Source organism: Lates calcarifer, linkage group LG24, assembly GCF_001640805.2.
Source record: "Lates calcarifer isolate ASB-BC8 linkage group LG24, TLL_Latcal_v3, whole genome shotgun sequence".
Classification (NCBI taxonomy): Eukaryota; Metazoa; Chordata; class Actinopteri; family Centropomidae; genus Lates; species Lates calcarifer.
In genome coordinates this window covers 9,884,425-9,908,255 of record NC_066856.1, presented here as the reverse complement: position 1 = coordinate 9,908,255, position 23,831 = coordinate 9,884,425, and the positions used below count along the sequence as shown (strand labels likewise).

The following is a 23,831-nucleotide window of genomic DNA, read 5'->3' as shown; positions in this document are numbered from 1 at the left end:
TTATAAAAATTGCCACTCTTAAAGCAGGGGGGACTGTTTTTGTTTTTATTATTAGTCCAGATTTTGTATTCACATGCGTAGCTTCCATAACAAGGCTGTTATTATTGCAATAAAAGACAATAAACTCTCCACCGTCCTTCAACATTGTTACTGAATGTAATATAGTCAACAGTAGGGGTCTGCAGTCTTTTTTTCATATCATGGACCTCCAGGTGGTACAGGGCTGATACTGGGGACCTCACCATATTATATTCTCACCATCCCATTTTACACATTTGGACTATTAGCTCAGCAACCAGCATAATTATTATTGTTATTTAATTATTTTCAGTTAATTTTCAAAATAGAAGTCATCAAACTAACCTTTCATATAAATAATTTCAACCAACACAGTCACATGTCTGTTCCCATCCTATCTCCCCTGCCATTGTCTTTTCCTTCTCCTACCATGATTGATTTGGATGTCCAGATTCCTGCAAAGATCAAACATGTCTGAGATTAAATTTATATGGTTCTTGCTGCCTGATGTTTTTTTCCTTGGTTGCACAAATATTCCTTAGTTGAAGAGCTTTAGCGAAACTTCACTGCTCGCGTCCTTATCCAGGGTTTCATACTGATGCACTGATTTACAATTGTGAACAAAAACATAGATGATAGCTTCACGGTTATACTGTCTGGTTATTAAAAAATTGGTTGCCAGTCAGCATGGACAGACAGAATGATGTGGTAAAAATCCTTCATTTTACTATATAATAAAATAATTGTGTTCTTCTTTTTATTATAAACTGCAGTCTGAAAATTTGATGCTATTACTAATTTCAATTTTGTGATTTAACAAACACTTCAGAGACAAGACAGACAATTCCTGTTAAGGGCAGCAGTTCCCAACATTTTTAGCTTGTGACCCCTTAAAATGAAATAACATCCACTTGTTGCTTCATATCACAGGTTATGGCCTCAGTGTTGACATGAGTTTTGAACATGTCAACCAAAGGGCCATTTTTCCTTTTCAGAATGTTTAATCTGAAGGATTTTTGAGGTACGAAAAGCAAAAATTTAACCAAGGAAAATAAAATGGGATCAGTGCCCCCACCCCACCCTCCTCTCTGTCAAAATAAGTCACAGATATTTTGATGGTTGTTTAGTCAGTGATACGTCTTTATTACACATACATTGACCACCTTGCTGCGTATACTTTATGCTGTAGTTGATGTGGATGCCTTCTGAGACCTTGAATGAGGTTTAGTTTTAAACCCAGTAATTATCTCCTTAGCCCTCTGCATCGACACTAATCCTCAGAGAGTACAGGCAGAAACGCTTACCAGACAAGCCTCATTAAATATTTACTGTGTTTGGCCACCATCAACAACTCACACAACAAACACCCACAGATCGTTTGCCTCCCCCCCCCATTCATGCCATGTGTTGCTTTTCTGTCGCTGTAGACGGCAGCGAGAGACTGAAGTGGACTTTTTTTTTCCTTCTTCTTCCTTTTTGTTATTGGCTGATAATCATAGATTGGGGGCTGGTCTGTGATGCGTGATGATGTTAAATATTAATGTCTGGAGATGATTACAGAGCTAGATGGAGAGAGGCAGGAAGTGCGGCAGCGGTGACACCCTCATTCATCACAGGGCCCTAACAGAATCTAAATCCTCCCTGTGTTTTTAACCTTGGTACCCCAGGGAAGAGAGGCAGAGAGAGTGAGGGAGGGGAGGAGACAGAAAAGAAGGTGTATAGAGAGAGACAGAGAGAGATGGTGCAGAGATGCAGAGGGAAAAAGAAACAAGGAGAGGGAGAAAGGGAGCTGACACCAAGTTATAAACAGTGCATGAAAAAGACAGAGAAAGAAATATAAAGATAGATAGATGAATGGAAAGTGAGACCAAGAGTGAGCGTAAAAGACGAAGCAAGATGGTGAAAAATAGACCTGCATACTGTATAATGTATAGTACTTTCCTCAGCTGACCTGTCAGACTATCCCATGTGACAGGCTGACGGATGTGCAGAAAGGAACTCTTATCTTATTTTGTCAAGGTCTGGCAGTCACTCAAGGCCTATTCAGCATAAATAAACAAGTGGTGAGGAAAATGGCAGCCATCTCACCTTCTCTTCTGTGGTGTCATTTTCTCCATACGTATCACTACCTCCACCTCCTTATTTATTTAGCTGGGCACAATAGAAGTCCGGACTGCCTATTACCCACCTATTATCTTCATGAATCCTATCATCAAATATAGCACCACAGAAGAAGCAGAATATTTTTTTTTGAACTGTAGTCCAAATTGGCTGGGGGAAGTGGACGGAAAATATATACTTATGGCACTTCTGAATGAGACTCACATATCATACTGTTAGAGCTTCAGAGCTGTGTTTTTCATTTTTACTGCCCGGCTCCCAAAGCCAGATGCAGATGGGAGAAAGAGTTGCCATTATTACTTTCTTTCTTCTTTCCCCTCCACTTCTTCACCCCTCTCTCTATTAACTTCTCCCTGGCATCACCCTCCACCATCACCCCCTCTCTCCCCCCTCCCCCATCCTTTCCCCTTGGTAATAAATTAAACTTGACCAATGACCTTTTCTGCCTGGCTTGTTTGCTGCTTGCCATGTTCAGCAAGTGGTCTAATGGGAATCTATCCTTAGTCAGTGTGCGCTGGCAGAATGGCAGGCTATGTTGGGGACAGGCAAACAGGGCCGGGTTGGTTTGGAAGGAGGGAGGTGAGTGGTACTGGACTCGGCAACATGCAGTAAACCAGCCAGAACTGGAATCAAGAGGCTTTCAAGGATGAGCGGCAATGAAAGCTTTGAAAAGGGTTTTTTATTTCCCCATAAAATAAGCAGTTTCATTTCATATTAGTCACTGCTGAGAATTTCAAAAGCTATTGTCCTGTCCATTATTATGCTTGGGAAATACACCAGAAATTTCTGTCTGAGCTTGTCATGCTTAATTATTGCTTTAATGATTTGTGATTATCTCTTCCTACGCTAGACGTGGCAAATCTCACCTGTCTGCAAACGTGCTTGCAATTAAATAGACCAGAAGCTTCACAATAATGCAGTGAAATGTTTCCGTGTCCACAGGAGTACCAGTCATGCAACACCCTGCCCTGCCCCGACCTGAAGAAGACCACGCCGTGGACTCCCTGGACACCCGTCAACATCTCTGACAACGGCGGCCACTACGAGCAGCGTTTCCGCTACACTTGCAAAGCTCGCATCCCGGACCCCAGCCTGCTAGAGGTGGGCAGGCAGAGGATCGAAATGCGCTACTGTTCCAGCGACGGATCCACCGGCTGCTCCACTGACGGTGAGTGCAGAGTGGAAGAGACAGATGGTGTCTTTTCCAGCTATCTCAGAGCCTCTGGATGTTTCTGTTATCTCACTCCAACTGGCTTTCTGCATCTCTGCAGGCTAGTTATTGGGCTCCTCGCCTCAAGCCATTCCTTCTTTCTCTGTGTCTGTTGTTCATTAGATCTTTTCTTCTTGCCTCCTCAAACTTTTCCCCTCTCTGTCCTGCAAAAGTTAAAGAAGCACTATTTAATCAGCTCTGGTGTTTATGGTCCCATCCTCCTCCTTGACTTTATCAGTGGATCAAAGCATCAGACATGTTAATGAACTTCCAATCCACAAAGCCGATCAGCAGTTTACAGCTATTTTTAGCTTCTCCATGCTATCTACAGTCATACACGCGAATACACAAACACACAGATGAATGCACAAAGTTCAATTAGAGTTTTGCAAAGAAGCACAAGCACACACTCTTTATCCATGATCCCAGCTATTCACTACACAGCACCACACAGTCTCAGTCAGCCACACCCCTGGTGAATTAAATGCTGTAAACGTCTGTACGAGCAGGCTGCTAATTGTCAAGTTGTTTATGTTGTCAAGTGGAAGGATCCATATTAGAGGGGAGACAGGCGAGGTGGCACCACACCACAGCAAACAGGCTTCAGATACACATGCATCAGTTAATGTTTGTTTATGGCGTAGCTCGCCGCCTCAGAGGGAAAAGCAGATATTTTGTAGAGCTTTAGAGTTAGCGCCCAGCTAAGCTGTGGCGGCCTCCCATCACTTTGAGTTCATCTGTGTCTCTGGGTGGTCTGTCGCTACACCACTCACAAGCCACATGCTGCGGTAATCACAGAGGCTAGCCTTAATGTACACTATCACTGGGGTTTTCTCTCTTTTGATCTCTCCCTTCTCCCTCATTTCTGATTATTAATCTCTGTCTTTTCCTTCAGTGCTGTCGCTGGCACAAGTTGTTCTCTTCACACTTTGAAGCCGACGCTTAAATGTTCCTGGAGGGTTTTAAATGAGCGCTGGCAGGCGCAGAGGAAAACCTGACTGCAGACTCAAAGCCTTAAGAGAATGACAGCTACACATCCAAGACATTAGCGAACAAAGACTTGAGCTTTAATAGGTCTGTCTTGTTTCTGATTAGTGGGAGGAAGTAACAGACGCAACGTGTTTCATTAGAGGTTGTCACCAGAAGCCTGACATCAGATTAGCTTCAGCGTTAATTACACCAATTGAAAAGCATAGGCTGGGGTTTCAGCAGTTACTTTTGGCAACTTGTCAATCTGTGTTGTGGGGTGTAAGCAGCCTATAGGCTACAGAAGGCAGATGATGATGTATGAGTTGCACAGTGCAAGCTTCAAATCCATTCAGCAGCCGGTGTACAAACATGGGTGTTGTTTTCTCAAATCTGCTATGAGGGAAAATGGGAAACACTGTTAACTAAGCTTATTGAGGTGTAAATGATGTACTGTCAGTGCTGCAGGTTACATTTAGACCCTTTTTTGGAGGTTATAATTTGCCTGTTAATAGAGACAGACTTCATTATACACTCAGTGCCAAAGGTTATCAACAGCAACAATTTGTCATCATGCTATTGCACTTTATATTCCACTTACATTGATGTTTTAACTAGATAAGTAATAAGCATCACTGCAGGCAATATTGCTGATCCATATTCCCTCAAAGCATGGCCTTGCAAATAAAACTGAATATGAAATCAAAATGTATTTCTCCATTCACTTTTTGTAAATGTTCAGTGAAACAAATTTCTTTTCAACATCAAAACTGGTTTACTCAAAGTCATGGTTTTTCTTTTCATCAGAAGCTCAACAGTGCACGTTTGAGGGAAGAAACGTCAATTTCTTCATCCTCTGAAAAAAAAGAAAAGACAGTTTCCCTCCAGTTGTAGTGTACAGTTTGAATGAAAACAAGAGCTATTGAGGTGTGCGTGGCCTCTGTGTGCTACCCTCCTGTTGTCCCAGGTTGATTGTTCATCTCCAGACTTCAATATGATTCACTTCTCGGAGGAGTTTTAAGTCATAACTGTCGAAAAAGAGGACTGACTCCAGTGATCCACTTCTTCATTTCAACCATTATCAAACTTGCCATCCATCTGGAGAGCACTGGTGTGTGTATCTGTGGGCGTGTGTGTGGGGGCGGGTTGATGTGCATGTTTGCCAGTTTTGTTGGTGGGTGGATATGCGCGTCTGTTTGCGTGTGTGCACGCGCGTAGGTGTTTGTGTACATGACATTTTTCCAATATATCCTCCTCCCACTGTCCACCTCTCATAGATGCATGGGGTTCCTGAGCCCGGGGGACAACACTTAACTTTTCTTAAAGCAAGAGGCCATTGCAGGATAATTACCACCACAGTGGTGGTGTGTATTGATGCCCATAACCAGGGCAAAGGACACCAAGATCCCTCTGAGATGATGGGCGACCAAAAAGGAATGGTGTGTCACCCGATAAAGATTTACTATTTGCATCAGGCGGCTTAGTATTGATCAGAGCTCCATGCGCAACAAGGGTTTTTCCTGGGAGAGCCACTATAAAACAGGTTGCCAAATGAATAATGTTGGGAAGCTACCTGGAAATCTGAATCAGATACTCATTGCATATTACAAACTGAAAAAGTAATTAACATCACCTTGCTAATTACTCAACAGCAAATGTAATTAGTATATTATTTGTTACTTTACCTACTCAGCCCATCTCACACAGCAGATCCTCCACATCCACATGTCACATTTTCTGTAATTAACACATGTAGAAAAAAAGTCTCATCCACAACTAAAGGCTTACTGACTGGATACAGGCAAAGCTATCACCGTACTGTATATTTCCTGTGCATGTGTGTATGTATTTTCATGTCTCAATGAGATACAACAAATTATTAAGGAAAAATATGTGCAGAGATTCTGTATGCCAACACCAAACACCTCTAGCTATCAGGAGGGTTTCAAGTGAAATTACAGTCTTCCTTCAGCCTAAACTGTCTTTCTTTTTGTTTTCTCATTTAAAACCAGTGCATGAACTTTGAAAGAATCTTTTGCTGTCTTCCTGTCTCACTGATGTCGCCTCCCTGCTACTCAGTAAAAAGCCTATCCTGCCGCGTTGTCTGAGATCTTTTTCATTTCTCCCTGATCGGGCAGAATGTCAACATGTTTGTGGCTTTGAGCATCAGAGCGATCAGATATACCTGACATTTGACAATTTGGATTGCATTCAGAGACACAGCACATGCTATTGACACACACCTGGAAGCCTCATCTGTGACACAGAGATTTAGAGAATTAATCCCCCATCAATGAGGAGAGTAAATAGATGTTTGAGACACACTAGTGAGTTTCCAGACCTCTCCCCAGCCTCTCTCTTTCTTTGCGTTTCAGTGTCTCTCATATTAAGATCTCTATCTGTCTTTATTATGAGAGATAAATTATGAATATATGATTTAACCAAGCATTTACAACGAGCTTTTAAATAACATACTGACTTGTTTCGTTTCAGTGATCATGGCTTAATGATAGCGATGCGTTAATTACTAAGATCTGTAGTGATTTAAAGACCTCCCTTGTCATGTATGCCCAGTGATTAGTCTTGTAGCTGTTGTAGCCATTTTTCCTTTTTATCATAATTCACATGCCTGAATGAAAAACCAAACATTTGATCATTTGCATAATTGGCCTGTACAGCCATGAATTTTTAAATGTCCATGAAGCAAAATCTTATAGACAATTTATAAAACATGGCCTTTCCTTTTTTTACCGGTATCTTCTCTTCGTTCAATAATACAGTATGTCTTTATAAATTATTGATGCATTAATACACAATTAATATTACAAGGTAGTTTACACAAGGCAACTGGTGTTTGCATATTCTCCACTACTGCGCACTGCCCTGTTCACTTATGTCTTTCTCTGCAGATGGTGGCACAGTCCTAAGTCCTTAACAGAAATAATCATATCATAAATGCAAATGGCTGTGTTAAACCCTGTCCCCCTTAGATACAATTGCTATGCCTGTCGAGCAGCACATACACATTTCACAGTGATCACTGTAGAAGATGATTTACCATTGGAAATTAATTTTTTAAACAACTGGTCCCTGATTTCCCACATAAGTAGACAAAAGCAGCCTTCTCATTTCTAGCCAGTCACCTGCAATTTTGTTGTCTGAAAGCTTTTATCAGCCATTGCTAGCTATTAGCTAATTATTAGATAGCTAATTAAACCAACGTTCACTCCATGAAATAGTTGAAAGTGCTATCTTCTGCTGATTTTTAATGCTTCTAGCTAACTCATGACCTTGCAAAGGTATCTTAAATATGCACTTTATGACTTCATGCTGTACATGGTATCATGTTAACGACTGTTTAAGTTTCAGTGTCACACATATATGCCAGCATAAGGCATTTACTACATATCTGCCCAAAAGTAGATACATATCAGTGCACATCTTGCATACTACAGGCAATCATAGTCTTTTATTACAGTAATCTAAAATCAGTGGTGTTAACTGCAAACAGGAGACTTTTGTTCACCAACTTTAGCCTTAAGGGCAGAGCCTCCCCACAGGCAACCTAAGTACCCTGATAAATCTCCACCAAGCCTGAGGAAAAGCTCTGCCTGGGGAACAAATGATTTGTCTCCTTACATTCCATAATCCGCAAGTTTCACAGCTCAGACAACTACAAATATGAAACGAACAAGTGAAAACTGGCTAGCAGTGATTACATCGATGACAGTTAAGAGCTGGAAGGAGAAGCTTCTCCAGAAGAAGACAATGAGACGAACATAAGGTTCAATAATGTATTAACCACAGCACCACAGGAGTAATGCTTATTTAGATCCTGAAAGTTTCAGTTTTGCAATACACACATAAAAGTAGGCTTCTCATAATTCAGACAAGTGCCCCCCATGACTGTTACTGTTGTAGTAGTTGGTCGAACTTGGAGCCAGTTGCTGCTGCAGTGCAATCAATAGCATATTATTTAACTGTCAAATAAATACAGTGGAGTAAAAAGTATATTATTTCCATCTTAATTGTTGAAGTATAAAGATGACTAAATTGTAGCCAACCAAGTAAGGTACAAGTACATTTAATTTATATATAAGTACAATACTTTGTGTACATAGTTACATTCCACATTACCTTCAAATTAAACAAGTTATGTTGTTAAGGATGGGAGCTGGAGGGTTAGAGCTGCTGAAACTACCAACCCAGACTCCCAGCACATCACTGCTAGGCTATGACTGGAAAATCATTGTTTGGGGTACTGGTTTTAGGGATTGTCAAGTATTAACCAGCCTGCTGTAGCCTGAATATAGATGGAGTTCACCCACCTTCCAGGCTTCACACCAGCTACCTGTCTATCATTAGTCAGCCTGCAACAAAAAACCTCTGTTATTAGTCACTCCTTCTGCTGCCATAGGCCAGCCCACTGCACCAATAGACCATTTCAGTTATATTTTCTGAAAAGCCACATGTCAATGAAACAGATATGCCTGCCTGATTTAATCAATATCTCTACATAATGTGAAGAAGCTAAAAGTTCAGCCACACTAGTTTTATGATTCAGCAGTAGTAACATTGAGCTTAAAAAGGTTTTGAAATTAGGCATTCATCACAGTTTGTTTTTTTTTTTCATTTGCATCTCACAAAGACAGAAGCAGACACACTGAGAGAAAACAAAGCACTGGAAAGATGAACAACATTTCTGTAGAGGGTTGTGAGTTTGGAATTTTACTGGTGAGTGATGGCTTCATTTTTTCCCAGGGAGAAACGGTGGCGTGTCAGCAGCCTGATGTGTTTCACTTCAGCTGATCTGGTATCAAGGCCAGGGCCTTCTCATGGGCTACAGATTAGTTTCTCCTGCGTGGATGTCATGAGCAGACACTGAGTAGACACAGGACAGTGCTGAGGGATGCCTCTGACGAATGACAGCCATTCCAGTATCCTTATTGTCTTTCTCTTTTTCTGCCTCGCTCTCTCTCCCTATAGTCAGCACTCTCTGACTGTTTATCAAGAAAGAAGCAGAACTAGTTGAGTTTATTTCAGTTATTCAACACATGTCTGGTACAGTTACAAAATAATAAATGTATATGCAATTTTCTGGAGTTGCTTTGGCCATCTAAATTGTTGGGGTTATACACATATTTACATTAAGAGATTGATATGTATTTTATTTTGGCATCAAGCTTAGAGCATAAAGGTACTTTTTCCAAACTTAGGAATTTGGAGAACTCCATTATCACACATTATGTATTTAAGAAGAGATCAACTGGAGGAGTAATGCACAACAGTGTTATTTAACATTATTTACTGAGCTAGAGAGGGGCCTTGGTGATAAGACTCAATTACTGTGAAGCCTGCTCTTAAAATAAACTCCCATGAAGTTAGAAGATAGATAGATGCTGGTAATGGTGAAGGTGGAGCATCACCAGCAGGTGGAAAATGGAAACTGTCAGGAGAATCTCCCAAAAATCTGAGGATCATAGTGATAGAGGGGGTGGTGGTGTGTTGTGTAATTGTAAGTCTGACAGACAGACTCAGACAAAAAAAAGAAAAAAAAACTTTTTGAACTTCTGCCAAATCTTCATAATAGTGGGTGCATGTTAGGGTGTGGATTTTTTTTTATAAAATAATAATGTACCCAATAACCATATAAATTGTAATAATTACAGTGAATTAAGAACAGTAGGTCGAATGTGTTGAGTCATTCTCCTCTTTTCTCTCTCTGCCTGTGTGTCTCTTTTATCTAATTACTCGTTCCCACGCGGTCACCCAGTCTTTTTGATGTTGAATGGCTTAAATGGTGATATTACCGGATCTTTTATAGAATAGTACCTCTTACTAAGTTGTTGATGAGAAGATCTTTACCTATGTGTGTCTCTCTGCCTGTTATGCCTCAGTTAAGTACATAACCCACGGCCTCTCTCAGATTACTGTCAGATGGAGTTCACAACCTTATAGCAATTATCCTTGACACTAGATTTGTAGGATACCATTGCAATGTCAATGACACACTGCCTGTTTCACCTCCGCCCTCAGTAAAACACTCACAGAGTGGCACAGATTTTGGTGACATAGAGTCAACAAATTAGCAAGGCAGCGTAGGCGATGAAAATAACAACACCGCTGGTCAGAGAAAATCCTTTTTATTGGCACAAAGCCACTCCTTGCTCAGCATGCCAGCATGAAATCATGGCTCTGAGCTCCTAAAAATATCATAATAGAAGGTCTTGACATGTGAAGGTTTTGTCTCCTAATCAGGTCTCAACAACAAAGATTAACAATACCCAAGAAAGGTGTCTGGTCATACATGTTATGAACTTGTCTTCGCCTGTCTTCTCTGACATTGGTTTGCTTTCCGCTTTGTTGCTTTTTCTCGACCAATCAGACTGGATGCTACCTCGGAGTAGAGAGCTGTTCTGTGGTACTTCAAATTACCAGGGAGAAGGAAAGGGCTGTTACTTTGATGGAGGCAAGTTTCCTTAGGTGGAAAAAAATCAATCCTGTTTGTACTGTTTGTTGGCAATTTCAGGTTGTTGGAGTTGGCTCATTCTCGTGAAAGCACCCACAATTACGACAAACATGCACTTGAAGCCCACCACTACAGCCAGCAGTACCAGCTGGTATTTTGTGTTACCTGTGATTGTATTGGCAAGAGGAATAAATGGAGAGAAACTGGTCTTGAATTTCCCTGCTTGATATTTACTTTTTCTCCTGAGTTCACCTTAACAAAATCCACCAATAGCTGGTGACAAGAGTTTATGTAAGTTTACAAAGGTCAAGTTAAACATCAGCCAGTTCATACTGAGGAATTTTGAATAGAATAAGAAAAGTACCTGTTAAAGTTATTTGGTTTAATAAATTACTTAAATTACTTTGCATATTTAGAACCATTAATGTCAAACTGCATGTAACTTACATTGTTCGCAACAGTTTTCTAAAGCATACCATTAACTTTCTGACTGATTTTCTTTCCAACCAGCTGCTGGTTTCAGTTCATTTTCTCCACAGTATAAAAATCAAGTCACAGAGACTTGAAACCTGCATGAGGAAAGCAATCCATCAGAGTAAACATTCAGTTGCTTTAATTTTCTTGTCAAAACTGTGTTATTGTTGCAGTTTGGAGCAGTGGGGACCATTTTCTACACTCTGCTTGGTGGTGCATTCAAGGAGAAATTATCAGTCGGAAGCTGAAAATCATACCATGCGATGTTGAGTTATGTTGTCAAAAATCAAACTCAAAGATAAACAATAAGTAAACGGATGTTGTGGAGATAGTAGCAGGAGTTTGGCTGTTTATTGCTTTGAAAGGTTGGTGTTTGGTAGCTGACTCAGAAATTTTAGACATCAGATGTTGGCAGTGATGGAAACAGTATGTCATTTGAAGTTAATTGTGTAGAAATACAACTGTAAAGTGGAGTTTACCTAGTTGAAATCGATTTTATCATTCAACCAGTAAACACCGCGAAGTAAACAAATATGCCTCTTGCTAGCAGTATGTCTAATATAATGCTTTCAGTCCTTGTATCCTATTAAGTCAAAACATTACCAACAGACAGCGAATAAAACCCTTTCAGTCCAGTAAATCTCTCCGCAGTCATACCTGTTAGTGGGAAATGACAGTGTTTCAGCAGAGGACATCATAGTAGGAGGGTTAACCCTTCTTTGCAAAAATTGCGAGCTTTACTTTAAGTGAATTCAAGAACATCCCATAACATTCAGTAACACTCTGTACTCATATGAGGTTAGCATGTACAGTATATCCTTTTTCTTGGCTATTTGTGCATCTGTGTTTCTGTACATGCATTGATCCCTCATGCTCTTTGTCCATGTGGTTTTAATTGCACCCTTACAAACTTTTAGTCTGCTCTTCCAAAGAACATCCCTCTGGAGGGTTTCTGGGTCAACCATCGCTTGGCAGACCTCAGGACAGCTCAGGGAATACTATCATATCATGCCTATAAGCAACCAGAGCCCCTCATTTTGCAGCTTCATAGAGTATTATGTACAATATGCAAAAACAGCCATACATTTTTAGATACACATACGCAGTTTACGAGTGAACGCACACACATTCAGAGAAACCAGTCCCTCCTCAGGGAGACATTGCTGATCTGATAGAGAAAAGTAAAGGAGAGGGAGGAGGGAGGAGGAAGATTAATGGGGAGTAAATGTGCAGTTCAGAATCTAGGACAGGCTTGCAGAGGCGCTTCTCCACTTTTCTCTCAGTGTGGTCCGGCATTCCTCTTGTGTCGATAAAACTTTGTTCACACATGACAGTGCATCTCTCCTCACTGCTGAAGGTTAGCAGTTTTCTGTCTCTCACGTCTGTATGTCTGAAAGCGGAGTTATCTCTCCGGGTTGCAGATGTCATCTCGTTTCCATCTCTGCCTCCTCCTCTCTCTTATGTCCTCTCTTCTCATTTCTTTCACTGTTTCGAGTACTTTACATTTGCCGTTACAGTATATTAGATTGCACAGCATTGCGTGTCTGAGTCCCCAGTCATCTCTTTCCCACACATTCATACATCTTTATTCTCTCTCTCTCTCTCTCTCTCAAACACACACACACACTCACAAAAGTTCATAAGTTTGTTTACTGTGTGTTTTGCCTTTGAGCAGGGTGTGGGGTTGAGCAAGGGGAAGGAAGGAGGGAACTTTTTCATGTCCTAGTTTCTTTTGCAGCGGGGACTATTGGATGTCGCGCTGTGTCCTTCTTAGTTTTGGCTGGGCCCTGTCTCATTGGGAGAGCGAGGATTAATTCTCTCCGGCTGCGTGTGGTTCTTGCGCAGATCGATAGATCCACTCGCTACCTATTTCAGAGGGAGGGTACCATGCTGTTTGTTTTGGCGACGGGAGGGCAGCCCCCGTGAAGCAGCATTAACAATACGGACAATACATCAGAGCGCTCTCTGGCCAGAGCTTTGAGCAAGCAAAGTGCGCAAAGTGTTGTATGTGTATTGTGGGAACTAGCTTAATTAACTGTAGATGTTTTCATTTGTACATATCTGTACTGGGGTGAGCATGGACATTTGAGCATATGTGTGTGTGTAAGGTTCTTGTAATGTGTTTGTGTTTGCATGTGTGAGAAGTAAGATTATGAGGATCTCCATTGCTGTCAGAGTGGAGAGGTCCAGTCTCCTGGGCTTACAGAGGGCTTGATAAAGAGTACGGTGCACAGTGGCAGGCGGGACTGTCCGCGCCACTTGCCTGCTCAGAATCGATAAAGAGCAGGGGCCTCAACGGGCCTGTCAGTGCTCACGCCAGCTTGATGCCCGGGTAAAGTCGGCCTGTGCACCACCAAGGTCGGCCGTAGTTATGAAGAGGTCGAGGATTTGCGCCAGGTAAACACACTGTCCTCTCCCCGAGAATACAAAGCAGCAACGCCGCGATAACTGTCAGTGAAAAGAGTACGCTGACAAAACAACGAGGCCAGGTTGGAGGACAGAGGGAGAGAGAGAGGGAGCAAAACAAAAAGCAAGAGAAGGTTAATGTGAGAGATAGAGAGAGAGGAAGAGAAGGATAGGAAGAGGCAGTGAGCAAAGTAGATGAGATGTGACAATGATAAAAAAAAAAAATCAGGAGATTAACAGGAGTGTTGACAAAAGTGGAAGGTTACTGTGACATGGTTGAGTGGTTAAGACTCAGGATCCAGATGTGCCTCTGCTGTCTGTTTCAACAAAGAGCAGGATGAGACAGTGCAGGATGACGCAAAGCAGAAACAGCACAGACACAAAATTAAGACTTCCACTGTTATCAGAAAAAGTAGATAATAGCCCAGTTTGTTGAATGAGTGAATTATCAGAGAAGTGCTTGGACAGTGACTGTAATTTCATTGGAGGTGATTATTATTCTCTCAAACAGATGAGTTCATTCTTTTCATTCAGAAAGGCCAGAAGCTTTTCTCTCTCTGCTCATTCTGCTCTCTATCTCTCACCACAAGGCACATTTCCACACTGCTGATTAATGTATGCGGTAATTAGAGTTTAATAGAAATTACGGTTTCATATTTCATTACGAATCCTCTATTCGACTGATTCCAGATGAGGGTACACAGATTAGTCAACTGATGTTGTTTGATGAGCGGGCATGTTCGCGTATTGACAGGACACACTCAGCTCTCACTGAATCCATCTGTAGAAAATGACAAGAGGTCTGTGAAGAGTTAAATGATGAATTGCATTTGTGCAGCTGATTTCTGACGCCATCAGTGTGGTATCTATGTCTGTCTGTTTATCTATTCAAAGATTGACAGCGCCTATGAGCTGTATACTATATGCAGATAGTGTTACACCATTTTTAATTAGATATGTCAAATTGCTTTACAGCACAAAATAGTTTAAAAACAACACAAAATAAGAGGCTTCTAGAGTTATCTTCCAGCTGCAAGACTAAAGGCATTCACATCAGAGTTCGTAGGAGTGGAGTGTCATTATTAGCATTGTCTGTTCCTTCTGTACCTAACAGGTGAGGTGCTTCGGCTCGGGAGGATCTCAGGCCACACGGTGAACGGCGGCTGGTCATCCTGGAGCTCCTGGTCCCAGTGCAGCCGAGACTGCAGCCGTGGAATCCGCAGCCGGAAGAGGACCTGCAGTAACCCAGAGCCCAAGTATGGAGGTCAGACCTGCCTGGGGCCAGCACAGGAGTATCAGGAGTGTAACATCACCCCTTGTCCAGGTAGGAAATGCACACACATACACCTACTGTCTACAAACACCATTTGTACAATAAACCGATGACACACCAAGATAAGAGCATTTACAAGACCAGGAGTCGATTACTCAACCAGCTCTCTTTTTTACTCACACACACACACAGATAAATACACGCTACTCCAAGAATTACAGTGACAAGATAACTTACCAAATCATCAGGAATCACAAAAGAAATCAGTTGCAGATAAGAGGTGTGACAAAGACCCCAATTTACACCAGGAATCAAAGACAAAATCCCTGTGGTGCTCCAGTATGTAATTACATTGCTGGGTAATTATGCTGCCAGCTATGGGAGGCCTTATTCTGTTGTGAAAAGCCCTGAGACAATGCATTTTCAACACTCCTCTAGTGGAAGATGGCGAGAGGAAGCTTTCTAATTAAAAGAATACTCTGTCTGACAGGGGAAGTAAGCCGTCTAAATGGAAATCCAGTGCTTAGTTTGGCATAAAGCACACCTGGTATCCAGCACAGACGCCAAGCAGACAAGCAGGACGTTGTCTCAGATGATTATTAATCAAGCCCCCTGGAGGGCTTAGGTATCTCTCTAAAAGCCCTGGATCTGCACGTTGTCTTCAGCGCCCTGCGATCTATCTTCATAAATGGTGCCACGCTGTAAGCAAGCGAAAGAGACAAGAGAGTGAACAGCCATCAATACTATTTTTACAGCCTGTTAATTCGTTCAGTGAAAAGAGCACACCATTCTGCTCCCCAGCAGCTTGAGCGCGGCCGCTAATAGGGTAAGCTGTTATCAGCTGTGAGCTCAGATGAAGACTTTGGATGGATCTGAGAGCATCAGATCTGCTTTATCCTAGAGGCCTCTGCCTGTATGGGCGCCAGAAGTGTTCTCCTTGAGTAAAATGTTGAGTGAATGCACTTTGATTTTCCTGTGCCGCATCACTATGCTAATACATGTAGTACACCCATTCGGGAATGTTGACTATAATAATACCATAGATACAGTAGGTTGATGAACAACTCTGCACTCCTGTCCCCCAAAGGAACCGACTAAACCCAGCCTGAGTAGCAATGAAAACTAATGCATACACAATTAGCAGCCCTGTGAAAGTGAGATGTTATTTCGAGGGATGCAGACCGTGCCGGTACACCAATTGTAATCCTCCTATGGCTAATCCAGTGCTTTTTAAAAGCGTTGGTGTAGGAGAATGAGAGAAAAGGTGTTGTGCCTACCATCCATCTGGTTTGGAAACAAATGAATCCGTGTTTTTCTTGCGTCTGTGCCTGAGATGAGACGATCCGTCATTGAGGGCCAGGAATCGACTTATGTGTCACTTTGTGATAGAGAAATTACATAGAGATGACAAAAAGCATCGGCAACTTCAATTACCTGCACAGTGCTGCCAGCCATTCTCAGGTCTTTAAAAGCAATTCTCAAGTGGTTCCGAAAAGGGAATTTCTCTGTGCCACAATGAAGTGAGGTTTTATCCAGATGATTGGCAAAAGGTATTTACCTCTGTTGTGATTCACAGCCAAAGATTGCCCCATTTTATTGCTCCTTTTCCTCCTCTCTTTTTATTTCGCCCCCATCTCCCTCCCTCCCTCTGTTTCATGTATTTATGTTTTCTTTGTGCGCCAATACTGTCGTGAATTTTCACGTGTTTTTAACTGTCAATTGTTTGCCACTTGGCACAACATGAAGGGAGGAACAACAGCAGCACATTGCAATGCTTCATTTATCTTTATTAATCAGAGAAGAAACTATTGAGTTGGGGTGGGGGGCGGGCATTTGCTGTAACAGCTGGATGAAGCACACTTCCTGTCACTTCAATACTCTTTCACACACACACACACATACAGACACACAGACAAACATATTTAAAGTGCCTCATATTTCTGTGTCATGCATCATGTTTGGAAGTCATTCCAAGCCATTTCAATCACTTGATGTTCAGAAAAAATTGTCTTTTTATATGACCTGGAACCTAAATCCTAGAAAACATGAAAGCACAAATTTTGGGGTATATTCTAAAAACTAAGAACTATTAAATTAAAAAATTTGAATAGTTAATACTAATATAATCATGCAGGTTTTTTAGCATTAGCATTAACTATTTTACAATTGATATGTTTAGTGGACGGCAGCTGGTCGTGCTGGTCTTCATGGTCCAAGTGCTCTGTGACGTGCGGAGGGGGACACTACATGAGGACACGAACCTGCAGCAACCCCCCGCCAGCTTATGGAGGGGACATATGCCTGGGTCTGCACACTGAGGAGGCGCTGTGCAACACACAGCCCTGTCCAGGTACACACACACACACCTCAGTGATAAGCAGCTTAGGTCCCCGACTCGGCCACCAATCCATCACAGGTTCATTGCTTATTTTCTTTAGTCTCTCTTGGCCCCTTCGGAGGACACTCATGCATGACTAATATGCAGCTGAGGGCACACACAAACTCATACAGCACACACACACACACACACATTATGGATACACACTGGATAGGCTGTGAGATGTGCTGTCATTGCTGTTTCCAGAGAGCTGGTCCAGCTGGTCAGAGTGGTCCCACTGTGATTCCAACGGAGCCCAGCTGCGTGTGCGTCACTGTGATGTCCTGTTTCCCACTGGAAACCAGTGTTCAGGAAACAGCAGCGAAACCAGGCCGTGCTCTCCTGACTCCAATTTTATACCAGGTGATTACACACACACTTATATTGTTGCTTATGTGCATACACGCAAGCCTCTTCTCTTTAGTAATATCTTGTTCACTCATGCATGACTCAACACACAAGTTTGAGTACATATACATTCTGCACCACCCACCACCATATGCCCACAGCGGTAATTCGGTTCATTTCCAAGAATCCTGTGATAATGAAATACACTATTGATCCCTCGGAGGGACTCGTCTCAGGTCAGGGGTCAGGTTCAGCGACAGGGCAGCTCTTTTGGGGATGGTTGATATTAGTGTCTTGCTCAAGGACTCCTGAGTGCAGCAGGTGATTACACGGGGGCGTGAACCCAGGTGCTACACTTAAGGGCAGTCTCCCTAGTCATTCCAGCAATCCTGCTGCTATATTAGTTTCATTATGAGTCTCATAGTCTTGTCAGGCCATGCAAAAAGCACTTATGCCAGCAGTTTCACTTTTTTCAAATGTTGGAGGGAGAAATGGCTTTTGTATGCTGTTTTCTGGAGCTGCTCATTCGAGCATTTTGACTTTTTCTTGCATCTATGTTTCAATTACAGTTTTCCCCTTTAATAATGAAACTTTATTTCTACAAGATTATTGCAGTGTTAAATAGATAGCATCTAGGACACTTCTGTTAATTGTTAACAGGGCAAACCCAACAAATTCTTAAATGTCAGCAGGCTTTTCATCTCTAGCCAATAACCTTCAATTTTGCCAGCTAAGATGACAACTGTTACTGGCAGAGCTGTAACTATCTAGCTAATTAAGCGACATTAGCTCCGTCTTCAGCTGACTTTTTAATGTTTCAGGCTGCAGTTTTAAAACAAGAACCTTGTAAAAAGACTGAGGCTAAAGCTCCATGAATGAACAGTTGTTTAAAATTGCTTATTCTTGAAAGACTGAAAGTTGAGAAAGTCCTAAAACCTAAATATTCATGCGCACACACATATATATCTCACACACACACCATTAGTATTGATATCTGCTTAGACAGGCATCTCCCTATTGACAGGCAGTAATGCGAGACACCCAAGAGCATTGATCTCTGCTTCACAGAGATCATTAAAACCTTTAACAAAGGATGCTTATGTTATTCACATTGTATCACTGCAAACACTGCAACTACTATAAATGTTTGTATGTGCTTGTGTATGTATGTATATGTTAGCCTACCCTATGCATATTATAAGGCAGAGTCCTGGAGTTGTTAAACTTCAAGAATCATTCATTATGAGATAGAATAAACACTTGATTGAAACATAAATTTGTAACCTTTCTGTCTTAATTAGACAGGATATAATACTCATGAAAACCCTTCACAGGTCTTTATAGAATTACCCATTTGCCTTTATACCTTATCATCCATCCCCTTTAATGGGAAAGGTAGTCCATTAAGGTTCATTAGCAACGTCTTGTACTTCATTTCCTATAATGAGAGCTGATACTTTTCATAAACCACTCCAGGTGCCACGGCCGTGATTAGCTCACAGAGTTTGTACGATAATCTGGGTTGTATTGAGTACAGCTTTCATCTCCACACTCACCTTCAAGGGTACAATTTGTCATGCTAACAGGAGGGTGTATGGTTTTTGGCCCTAATTCCGCTGCCTTTTGCTATTTCCTTCCCTTTGTCAGAAGTCTCGATTGCACGCTCCAGTCAGGAGGAGAGGCGCTGTGGAGGTAATTTATGTGTGTGTGTGTGTGTGTGTGTGTGTGTGTGTGTGTGTGAGAGAGAGAGAGAGAGAGAGAGAGAGAGAGAGAGAGAGATGGGCATGGGCATTACAGCACCTGGTACTGCACATGTACAGTCTCTTGAGCAGTAAGATAGCTCCCCAATCCTAAGGCACATTAAAGAAAAATAGTGACCCAATAACTCAGTCATATCTGGCGAAAGTATAAGATGCATTGTATGAAATTTATCAATTTTTTAAAAATGTATCACTCTTTCGAGCCATAAATACCAGCTTTCATTTCGAAATAATGCCATCTGAAATGCGGTGTGGCTCTGCCTATTCTGCCAGCTTTTAGATTGTAAGTAGTGCTGCGGATGATTTATGTCCAACTTTCATTTACTTCATCTAAACAGTAAAATCTAAGTGCTGGAAAACTTAACACTGTAATTTAAACAGTTACAGTCTGAGTTTGACTGAATCAATAAAATTACTTTTAACAGTCTCCTCTTGCTGCCCAGCTGCAGCAATCCTGATACAAGAATGCCCTGAGTTGATAAAATTGCAGATAGACTCATCTACAGTAAGTTGCTTCGACTGGTGCGCTGCACTCAAAGCAATAAGCTACATAAGGAGAAGCAAGGCTTTAGGGACCTTTTGTGCCCTGAGTGTTTGCCTCTTACACAGGCTACAGAGTGCTCTTACTATTATTATTTAGCTTGTTGGAGGCTATATGCAGCCTGCAAAGAGCTGTGCAGCATGCTCACACTGCTCACAGCAATAAAACCCAAACTATCACTCTCTCCTATACATGTTTTCGATGCTAAGTCAGTGGAGAACAGTTCTCTTGATACAGAACAGTAATTAAGAGTTTGTAGCCGGTCAAACTATGTTTATAGCCTTTGGTTAAAGTCTTTACTTTTAGTTTAGTCTTATGCTTGTAGTAATAAATAAAACATCATCTATGTTTAATGAATGCAGAGTATACGTTCTTGTTAGGCCACCACAGTATTATTATAGAAGAATAGAGAAAAGCACAAAAACAATTAAAGAATAATGTGTTAATTAATAGAATTAATTGCTTGATGTTGATGTATATAGAAATACAACCAATAACATTCTTTGCTTTAATGCATTTGTTTCATTTTTTTCAATCTAATAATCATATTATGATATGTGCATATCATTCATACACATTAATGCATATTTGATGGCTGAAAACCCATTCTTTCTGTAATTACAGCCAAATTGTGCACTTGTACCAGATACAAACTGGGCATAAATTTTGTATAAGACTGGTTTTGGAACGATTCCAAAATTTCGATCTGTGATAGCACACAACAAACAGAAGGAAAGACAGAGTAAGATGAAAATAAGAACAAGACTGAAAGAAGAAGAGACAAGTATTTTTTATTTTCCTCAACAGTCCAGAAGGGTCTTTTTTATTACAGAACACTCTATCATTACCATATGAATTGCAGATTGAATTACCACTTCCACTTGTATGAATTGACAGAGAATCACCCCCAGCTTCTCTCTCATCCCGCTCTGTCCTCCTCTCTCTCTTCTTCCAGACTTCAACCTCTTCCACATGATCGCCGTGGGGCTCAGCAGCTCCATCCTCGGCTGTCTGGTTACCCTGCTGGTCTACTCGTACTGTCAGCGCTACCAGCAGCAGTCGCACGATGCCACCGTCATCCACCCCATCTCAGCCGCGCCGCTCAACACCAGCATCACCAACCACATCAACAAACTAGACAAATACGACTCCGTGGAAGCCATTAAGGTCTGTGGATAGGTTTGTTCTGGGTTCATTGCGGGTCACGCCTGAGAGATATCTGGGATGTGTAGAGGCAAAGCAGCAGTTTATAACATTTCCTTGCTGTTTGACTTAATCAATTGATGTCACACTCCCACTCCCGAGTCAGTGAGCAACGGTTTGCCTCTTCCTCCAGTGTCAGTCGTGATTAAATACACTTCTTTCTGCATGAGTCTCACTGTCACACCACCTCCTGTCGTGCACTGACACTCTAGTCATGTAACGGATAGGCAGTTGTGCGTACGTACATCCTCTCTCCGTGTGCTCCTCTGCTGTGTGTCTCAGTGTGTGACTTTGTTCTGTGTCAGTGGTCATACACTGCTTTCTCATAACATACTAATGCAATTACTTATCGGTGTGTGGGTAGGTAATCAGCTAAACAGCTCTGCGTCTGCACATTTCCCTGCTTAGACAGGGTCTTCGTGTCATTATTGCATCCTAAAGTGCAAATAGTTGGATGCACCAGATCTGATGACAGTGATCCAGCTACTCTCATGATACAAACAGCCTCTTATCCACCGATATATCAGGCCTTTAGTGCCAGACTGAGCTGGTGATTAGTGCTTGTCCACAGCTACTCCATGCTCCAGCTGGGCTTTTTTCAAGGATTCCCAGTGCTCTGTATTAAAGGGTGTTTCATCCACTTTAACACCCTGTGCATTTTTTACCCTGAAAAAGGAGGTTTGGATGCAATGAATTTAGTAGTTTTTATACTAAGGACAAGATTTGCACAACATATTTTTACAAATTACATTTGTAAGATAGTCTGGCACTAGTTGGCAAATTATTAGCTGTGGCACCCATTAGCCTTACTTTTTAGAAGATGCTATGCAAGGACATTGGTTTAACTCACAGTCCTAGAGGAGATAAAAATAACTGCTAAGCACAGCCCCCCTTAGCTGCTGTCACATATGTTTTACAATCTCATATCTTTCAGTGCTGTTTCTTTATATACATCTTCTTTATGGATCGCCTGCTGAGGATGCTGACATTTTATGCAGTTTTAGCCTTGTTTAGCATGGTGTCAAATATTTAGGAATCATGCATATTAAAGACCCTTTTTTGTTCCCATTAAATAAAACATCTGGAAACATTAAAGTTTAGAGTTTTACAGTTTTTAAACAACTTCCAGTTCTAGCATTAGCATTAGCTTACAGTAACTAGCTACTTACTGTTGCTATGCCTGTCAAGCTTTCCATGTTTGCTCTATATGCATTTTACACTGACAACAGTGGCAGATCTGTATTGTATTGTATGTTTTGAAATAATAGCTCCATGTTTTCAGACAGAGGTGGACTAAAAAAGCTTCTCATTTCTAGCTGGCAACTGAGTTTACTGACTGAAATGAAAACTATTACTGGTAGATTTTAGTGGCTGTAGGGAGCTAGTATTTAACCTAACTTTGACTTCATGTGTTGTTTGTACGGCTATTGTGCAAGACTGAGGCAAAAGCTAACATGTCCGAGGCAAAAAAGTCCAGCATCCTCGTCAACTAAAGACACACCCTCTTGTTTGCGGTGCACAGCAAGTCCTGGTATTATTATGAGTATAGTATGGAAAAACGTAATATGATGGTTATTATATCCACCAGAACCCTGTTTAGCTGCTTACTTACTTGTTCATATTTCCCAAGATAATTTAATTTCACTTTTAACTTGACATGAGAAAAGGCTTAGAATAAGAAGCAATGAGACTGGCAAATGCAGCGCTATTTTGAGTTAACGCCAGTTGGGGTTACTGAAGTGTAAAGTTGACCAAATCCAATTGAGGGTAGGACAGAACCATTAATGTTAATTATACCCTTAACTCTGACAGCATTCATTAGGTTTCCAAACACTTAGGAAATACTACACAGTGGATGTGACAGTCTAAATATGCTAACTCTTTGCCTAGTAAATAACACTTGGTTACGTGTTAGTCGGACATGCTAAAACTTGCAGCTTATTTTAGAGCAGACAAGCGCACTATTTAAACCATTCCTTACACTTTTGCACAGGAGGGAAATTAAGCACGCAGTCAGTTAGTAAAGTTCCAAGTTTTACAACAAAACTCACACTCAGCTTGGTAATGGTGATGAATCAGCATTTTTATCCAGGTTTTCTTTTCATTTTGTTGTAAAGTGTCAGAGGAAATCTTACATGTCAGACATATATCATAAATGAAGTGAATACCTGGATCTCTGTTTGCAGAACTACTTCACAGATATGAAAGTGTTTTGTAAAACTGCGACATAGGGAGAACAGATCTTTGGCTTTGGCTCTGAGCAAATTTCTCAGAATGTAATTTCATTGCAGAATAAAGGTGTGAGGAGCGTTCATCTGTCATGCAATTAGAGTCAGGAACATAGAGCATAATTCGGTTAGCTCTGTTGCAGATAGAGGCAGATATGAAAATAGACAGTCCACGTGAAAATACAAAAGGAGCCGGATGACAAATGAACACTATCTAATTTTCCTAAAGCACATTCTGCCTCCAACCCTCACTCACAGAGCCTAAACGGTTCTGATGTTGCAGTGAATTTCAACCATTAAGCATGCAGAACCATAATATGCCTCTTTTGAGTGTTTATAGGAAAGAATGATGAACACCTGATGCCATATTTTAGACTGTTTTGGCTGAAATCCTGATGTTGATGACACATTAGTCATTATTATTATGCACAATGTAT

The 23,831-nt window shown here is 41.3% G+C and overlaps 1 protein-coding gene across 3 annotated transcripts in view; it reads left to right on the top strand.

The window, feature by feature from the left end:
- sema5a (sema domain, seven thrombospondin repeats (type 1 and type 1-like), transmembrane domain (TM) and short cytoplasmic domain, (semaphorin) 5A) overlaps positions 1–23,831 on the top strand; it is a 116,675-nt gene that overhangs the window by 89,716 nt on the left and 3,128 nt on the right. For 2 of the 3 annotated variants that reach the window (XR_001960688.2, XM_018674026.2), the window contains exons 16-21: positions 3,082–3,307; positions 14,779–14,988; positions 17,117–17,287; positions 17,522–17,677; positions 19,310–19,354; positions 20,919–21,130. Coding sequence is in view for 2 of the 3 variants with exons in the window: in XM_018674026.2 (XP_018529542.1) it covers positions 3,082–3,307; positions 14,779–14,988; positions 17,117–17,287; positions 17,522–17,677; positions 19,310–19,354; positions 20,919–21,130 (1,020 nt within the window). In the remaining variant the exon portion in view is untranslated. The remainder of the gene's footprint in view (positions 1–3,081; positions 3,308–14,778; positions 14,989–17,116; positions 17,288–17,521; positions 17,678–19,309; positions 19,355–20,918; positions 21,131–23,831) is intronic. The other variant, XM_051066587.1, reaches the window with a different exon arrangement.